This window comes from Papaver somniferum, chromosome 6 (assembly GCF_003573695.1).
Source record: "Papaver somniferum cultivar HN1 chromosome 6, ASM357369v1, whole genome shotgun sequence".
Lineage (NCBI taxonomy): Eukaryota > Viridiplantae > Streptophyta > Magnoliopsida > Ranunculales > Papaveraceae > Papaver > Papaver somniferum.
The window spans coordinates 165,894,607-165,901,921 of record NC_039363.1 but is presented as its reverse complement, the minus strand read 5'-3'; the positions used below and the strand labels follow the sequence as shown (position 1 = coordinate 165,901,921).

At 35.5% G+C, this 7,315-nt stretch overlaps 1 protein-coding gene across 2 annotated transcripts; it reads right to left on the bottom strand.

The window, feature by feature from the left end:
- Positions 1 to 690: 690 nt before the first annotated feature.
- LOC113290018 (bet1-like SNARE 1-1) lies at positions 691 to 3,367 on the bottom strand. 2 transcript variants are annotated; one of them, XM_026539486.1, is made up of 6 exons: positions 3,102 to 3,367; positions 2,868 to 2,938; positions 1,945 to 2,083; positions 1,419 to 1,475; positions 1,263 to 1,322; positions 691 to 1,155 (listed from the first exon to the last, which is right to left on the bottom strand). In XM_026539486.1, the coding sequence occupies exons 2-6, from the start codon at positions 2,888 to 2,890 to the stop codon at positions 1,063 to 1,065; spliced, it is 372 nt and encodes a 123-aa protein (XP_026395271.1). In that variant the 5' UTR covers positions 2,891 to 2,938; positions 3,102 to 3,367; the 3' UTR covers positions 691 to 1,062. The 2 variants fall into 2 exon arrangements, with proteins under 2 accessions (XP_026395271.1, XP_026395270.1); XM_026539485.1 differs by having other exon boundaries at positions 1,945 to 2,092; positions 3,102 to 3,366.
- Between the last annotated feature and the right edge of the window lie 3,948 nt (positions 3,368 to 7,315).

The window sequence follows — 7,315 nt, the reverse complement described above, 5'->3', positions numbered from 1 at the left end:
TGTTTGGGCATATTTCAATTGTGCAATTTTTGTCCAATTGGTGCTGGCTATAAATGTTTTTAAGCATTGCAAGGGTGGAATTCTGCAATTTTTGTCCAATTTTCTAATCAAGTATTTTCATTCCCACTTTATGAAATTCACTTCGGGTGTTGAGAAGAGAAAAAAGCATCTTAAATCGACAAACTTAAGAGGTTTGTACAGATTTTTCTTGAATGTTCGCCGTGGTGATAACCAACATTCCAAGAAAAAATTCATAAATTTTCCCACTTGTACTCGGGAATTAAATTTTCATAGATGATATAGCACCACTTTGTAAATGGTTGCTAATACAACTGCACAGTTACTATGAAGGCTGCATTGTCCGCAATCTGTTTTGTTTTCATTCAACATCATATCACATCCGAACTCTCCCATCCTAAATGTAACTCTCTCCTGCTTTCTCATTTACCTCATCTACTAATACTAAACACTGGAAGATGTTGGCATAGTCTCTCTGACATGCCAAAAGAATGGATTCATTCCACGTACTCTAATTACCTCAGACCCATCAACACTAGGGTCTTGTTTAACCTTTCTCAATTGATTAATATCTCACTCCATGCCCATGATCCATATCTCACCAGGGTCTTGACAAAGCCCTTTACAAAATGAATTGAACTAGTCAGACTGAAAAATCTTATCAAAAGTAACTGACTGCAAAATATGACTTCTTCATAAAACAAAGATTCAACAAGTAACAAAGTTTGTGCTCAACATCCTTCCAGTCAGAAAAGCTCCAGCCACTGTATCTTTTGTTTGTTCAGTCCCCAAGCATGAAGGGGCAAATATGATGGATTGACATCTAATGGAAGGCATAATGGAAACTAAGAGAAACACATTTAACATGTAGCAAAGATCTTATACAACCGATAGTTCATAGAATTGCATGGTGCATGTATCATACAGATGGGTTTACCAGTATATAGTATGCAATGAAAAACACCAACAGTATCAAGGTAGGAAAAGGCCTTGGCAGTTGTTGCGAACCTAGCAAATTTACCCAAGTAATCCATTAGATGAATTTCACCGCTTGGTCAGATAGTATACGATAAGAAAGATAATCACGAATGATGCCACGAGTGTAAACATTCTTCGGCTTGACTTGGTTTCAAAAACCTGCAATGGAGAGAAGAAAACAATAGAAACTTACTCAGCCCGATCACAATGGCAATTGGATGAAAAATGTGAAAGAAAGAGGGACAGAGTAATATTAGACACTTTACCATCTTAAACCGGTCCATAGTTCCTGACAGAATTCCCCTTGATGAATCCATTTCATTTCCCTGATCAAACACAATGCACGTGCAAGGAACAATAAAAAACCAATCAAAGTAAGCAAAGAAAATAATAGGTTAAAAATGTACACCCTGCTAACATACCATTCGGTCAAGAACACGATTATGACTCTCAACCTCCTCGTGTATATCACCTGTCAACTGTTTGAAGAAGATAAAGATATGTATTAGGATGTGCCTATAAAATTAGTTGGAGACATGACATATAAACTACAATACTCAGAATTGCAACTGTATTTGTTGCCTGAGAAGAAATAAGAAATGATGTAAACTTATAATCACAGATTAAATAGTATCATGTGCCTTCAAATGAGATGTTTATTAAATCACTCAAACTATACCGTACAGATTTACTACATTCAACCAAGCACTAAACCAAAGTTCGGTAAACATACATAAGAACTAAATTGTGGCAAAAGAGAACTCAAAGAGTTTGGTATACGTCTGTAAGAAATAAATTGTGTCAAAAAGTGAACCCAAAGAGTTTGGTTTACATGTATGCATGATGCGATGCGGGACTCATACAAAAGTCGATCTCCAAAATTTTCGAGACACAGACACAGAAAGAGACACAATTAAACTGAAAAGTAAGATATAAAATGGAGCTTACTCTCTTCAACAAAAGGACTCTATCTTGCAGTCCATCCATAGCTCTATCATTTTCCTGCTCATTAATTTCATGGGAGTATGATGGAGCAGCCCTGATTCCTCCTTCTTCTATTCCGTCAAAAAGAGCTGATCTATTGTTCCTATAGTCCCTATATTCAAACCATAAGGTCAAACATTTAAATATGAAAGAATAAGAAAACAAAGGGAAAAAAAAGGTGTGAAAGCAGAAAGTGTATTAGCATGACAGCATGAGCACAACAACATTGAAAGGATCATATTTCTTTAGAAGTAATAAAGTTGGAAATACATGGCATCATCCATGAGTAACTAGTTCATTGCTAAATTACTCAGTTACTGCTTTTCTCGTAATCAATAGCTATTTCTAGTTCAAGCATTTTATCTAGTCCAAACCCCAGTTACAAAAATCGAATACAGAGATATTTTAAACCCAGAATCTAACCTCTTCGTCATAGACTGCTAACCATGAAAAGAGGACTACATTCTGGAGTAAAATTTACTAGTATCTGTATCTGATCTAATTGTACCATCAAAAACTGCTGGCCTAACTGGCATTTGCTACCAATAACTCTTATAAGAATTGGAAAGAAATAAGCCTAAATCACTGAAATTAATTAAAACCATTCGTAGCTGTAAGCAATTGAGATCAAGAAATTGAAAAAACAATACCAAAATGACCTTGAGATCAAAATATTAACAAATCCCATCAGATTGAACATAGATCCTAAAAACAATAGAGCCACATATTAACAATACCACTGAGATTGAACATAGATTAATCAATTTAAGGACACTAACTCAGTAAACACATGCCTCTCTTCTACAAATTGAATAGCCTAAGATTCTCAACAAAACAAAAACAAAAAATTAAAAGAAGAAATACATTAGAGTAGATTTACCACATACCTTTTCATGATTGTTGACGACATAATGTAAGAAGAATCCCAACAGCAGCGGCAGTTGCCTTCAAAAGAAATCTGAAGAGAACCAAAAAAGAAAAAGAAAAATCAGAGCGAAGCAAATAACACAAACCAATTGAAGCCTCAAGGGTTTTCACGTTGCAATTTCTAAGTCTCCCAAAACTACTAAACAAAAACAAAAACAAAATAAAGACAGAAAACTACGAATTCATTACATTACCTGATGTATTTCTCTTCTCTGGACAAGAATTAGGGTTTCGATAATACTCTCCCCCTTCTGTTCCAAGTTCCGGTAGTTTTGTTGGATTCAATGAGGTGAAGTATTTCAAGTTGTATCTACGAAGAGATCCATTATTAAAGTATTAGGGGTTTGAGTTGGAATTCTAATTAATTTCGAAGATCTGATGTTTGTGCATTTAGAACTGGTATGATATTATGATCACTTGGGTTGCCGATCTATGAGCCCTTTACTGTCCTTTGTTAGTTTTTGACCGCAGCAGCTGTGTAGCGGGTCCTTTATCATATTGACTACTGTCTTCTCAGATTGACCAAAAGTGAGTAGTTTGTTTTTTCCTTTTTTTTGTTTGAGAAATGTTGAAACCGTAAAGCTTCATTCTAATTCTAAACCAACTTGATTGCTGGTGCAACACAGAGATCCAACGACTAGCATTATTTTGTTTTATAAAGATTGTTGATATCAGTCACGCCATTTAGTATCGTGAATTACGTTTATGGGTTTGGATGTAGAATTTTAAAGATGGAATTTATGGGTCCAGGTAGAATTTCGTTTCCCTCTGTATATTTGGTTGCCCGAATCCTAGGAATCACGTTTCTTACGAGATTCAGTCTTCCAGCAAGTCCTTCATATGGAGTCCGTCCCCTTCCCCTAAGATTTGTTGGGAAACTTATCAAGGATTTATCGACCCACTTTTTTTTAACTCTAAATCCCATATATAGTCAATTTTAAGATTTGAGGGTAATGCCAAACGGTACAAAGACTTTAACACAAAAAAACTCTACAAATTCTAAGAATTTTTATTAAGTTATCAAACACACAAGAAATTTATATGAATCCCAGAATTTGTAATCCCATGAGATTATAAATTCCTGGAAACGATGAATTTTACAAACAAACCCACCATTAATTTTTTTTCTTTTTTTTTCCAGACAGTTGGGGTCAATGAGACCCCAAAATCGCTTCTAGTTATCGCTGATTTTAACGTACCAATAACAAAAAAGACTACCCCACTGATAAGAAAACTTTAATTACATATGGCATGTTTGCCCTGTTTGTCGCAGAACATCCACTTTTCATGCCTCCTCGATCACATGATCTGCAGAATTATGTCCACTTTTATGAATACACAGCCGGAAACCTGAATTTGTTCTGAATTTGGTTGATATCCTTGTAACATTTTCCCAAAAAGAAAATTGAGATTCTGAAATTGATGTTGCTTCTCCATTGAAGTAGTTCATTATAGAAAAGGAAAAGGTATCAAGTGTACCACCAACTTTTTCGTTTTTAATAGGAGTCTGAACCTGTGTAGTATTTTCAACAAAAAAAAGATGCGTAAAAGTAGAAAGTATACACACACATGAATTTTGTTAACGAGGAAACCACAATAGCAGAAAAACTTCGGGAGCTTGACACAAAATTTTATTAAGTCGCGACCGAAACTAGACACTATCATACTTTGAACTGGAATGTAGTTGAGACATAATTCATCCTTTAAGCGATTCAGTAATAGTCACGCTCCTTACGTCTCTTGAACCTCGCTAGGCTCTACGTAATTGATTCCGTTAGCTGACGTCCTTTACAGCCTAATAGTTTCTTGATAGACACATTTTTGTATCCAATTTGTCTCGATTCTATATATTGTTAGGGCTCATTTTTGTACTTATTATGGTGTTTTATTTATTTGTAGGTATTTTTGGCCAATAAACATTTTTGGAAAAAATTGGCTCGAAAAGTAGTCGGAAAGCACCCGGAGGACATTTGCTATTCGGACTCTCACTTTGGATAAGGGGTAACCTAATTACTAAGGGGCATCCCATTTCCAGGCAGTTGCTAATCGCACCCCTACTCTGGATAAGGGGCAACCATCTTCAACATTTCAAAAACCAGGTTTTGGCGGGAAAATAGTGCAGTGAAGAACAGTTTTGGCAATCGTGATTTGGAGGAGTTTGAGGTCGATTAAACCTCTGATTTTCATAGGATAGACTCCTTATGGGTCTAGGAATCTGATATGGGTGTTTAAATCGATTAGATTGGGCTCAATTGACGGATTTTTCTCACAACAGAAAATATGGAAAGTCACGTGTGTGACCTGTTTTAGGGAATTTTAGAGAGATTAAAGCGCTGTAAACCTTCCCAAAGATTTGTATCTATCTAAGGAAGAGTTTAGAATAAAAAAGGAAAGCTCAGAAACGCATAGAAATTCTAAAACAAGAAATTGCCGCAACTTGGCCATGAAGAGAAGGAAAGAGATTTTGGAAGATTTGGGAGAGATTTAATCGGTATTTTTGATATAAATAGATGTCTTGGGTCATATAGAAGAGGTGTCGAGAGTTTGGGAACCTAAGGAGAGCCAGATAAGAAGAAATCAGAGCTTTACCAAACTCTGTTTCTGTTGCTGCTGCTGCTGAAGAGGAAGAACGCGAAGAACATTGACGCACGGGAAACAGTCGCAGAACAGTGTCGTTGTTTAACAGCTGAAGAACATTAAGCTGTGCAGGGCAGTCGTATTCTAGGGTCTTAAAATCAGCGACAAAGCAACAATTTTTCTGTAACAGTTCCATTGTAACAGCTATTTTGCAACACCAATACACTGTTGCAAACAGTCTATGTTATTACTTTTCACTCTTTTAATCATCTTTTGAGCAACGCACACATATTTTGAGATCATGATTAATATGAGGAGCTAAACCCCATTGCTGAGGTGATAGAGGAAGCTATCTTTCCAACAAAAAGTGGTATATTTTATTTTATCTTTTTATTTTCAATAATTATATGATTATTTGCCTTGAACTATTATTGAATATGATTTTTATTTGAGTAATTGTGATCTATTTTGATGAAGTATGCTTAGTTTTAAGACTTCTGATGCTTCATACTTGGTATTTACAATTATTACTTTTGAAAATCTACTTTTGCAATATTTTAGAATCAAATTAAACAAGAAAATTGCATAAATATAAGTATTGGTTTAATCACTTTGAACTTGGAAAATAGTGGAATCTTAGCCTCAGTGTTTCTTTTAGTATTGGTATCATCTTTGATTGAGTTTGCTATAATTTTTAGTGAGTTTTCTATTTTAATATTAGAATTTAAGTCTAATTAATATCCTTCACAATCCTGAGAATCGAACCACTTTTATCACTATCTACAAATCACATCAATTTTTGGCGTCGCTGCCGGGGACTTGTTTTTAGGGTTTTAGATTTATTTTATTTTATTTATTTATTTATTTATTATTTTTATCCTTTTTTATGTTTTTGGGTATTTATCTTGTGTCTACAGGTTCTGGATCATAAAGAAAATTGAGCCAAGGAGTTTGGTGATTTCATAAAGACTTGGAGCTAAAGATTAAAGCAAAAAGAACAGAAAAGAAGACAATTTTGGTTTAGGATTTGTTTATTTTATTTAAAAAAAAAAAACTGTATTAGGGTTTATTATTTTTGTAATTTTTCTTTATTTTTTTGGACTTTTGGACTTTGGGACATTATTTTTTTATTACCCTACGGAAGGGTCTTTAAATATGAACTGTTTGCAGAGAAGGAGGACAATTACGATATTGTCTCTGCACCTTGGGTTCGTATACTAGACATCGGAGTCAGTGGCCCGAGTCGAATACAACCGATTCATCCCCCGTCTGGAACAGGAGGTAAGATTCTAAATACTCGTGAATCCCCTGTCAGCGAGTTACTGGACTCCTTCGTTTGCATATATGTTGAGGACTGAATACGGACATTTATTTTTCTAGTAAAGGGAAAGGCCTGGCCATACAAGATAAGGGTTCGGATTTCATCACCGTTCTCTTCTTGCCCGCTTTAGGAACACATAACCTACGCGAACCTAAGCCTAAAATTTTGACTAGAACGAGACCGATAGGGTAACGAGCTTAACAGGAAAGTCATTCGAAAAATATTGGTTACTCTTTTAAGCATACTTCGAAGTTCTTGACGGTTTCTGTAAGTTGAATGCGTGACTGCGCCGCCTAGTAATACCGGTGAGGCCTTGGGTATCAAAGCTCCACCGAGCTTCCCTCGCCTCTATTCAACTTACGTTAACTCGGATTGATTCCAGAGGGGTTTTCTTAAATTGTAACGAATTCCCGTTCGAAGGATTGAAAGCTGGTCGAGAAACAATCTAAGTGGAGTCATCATGCTTTTTATTTGCTAGAAATCAATAGGTTTGATTTGGTTGAGTCGGCC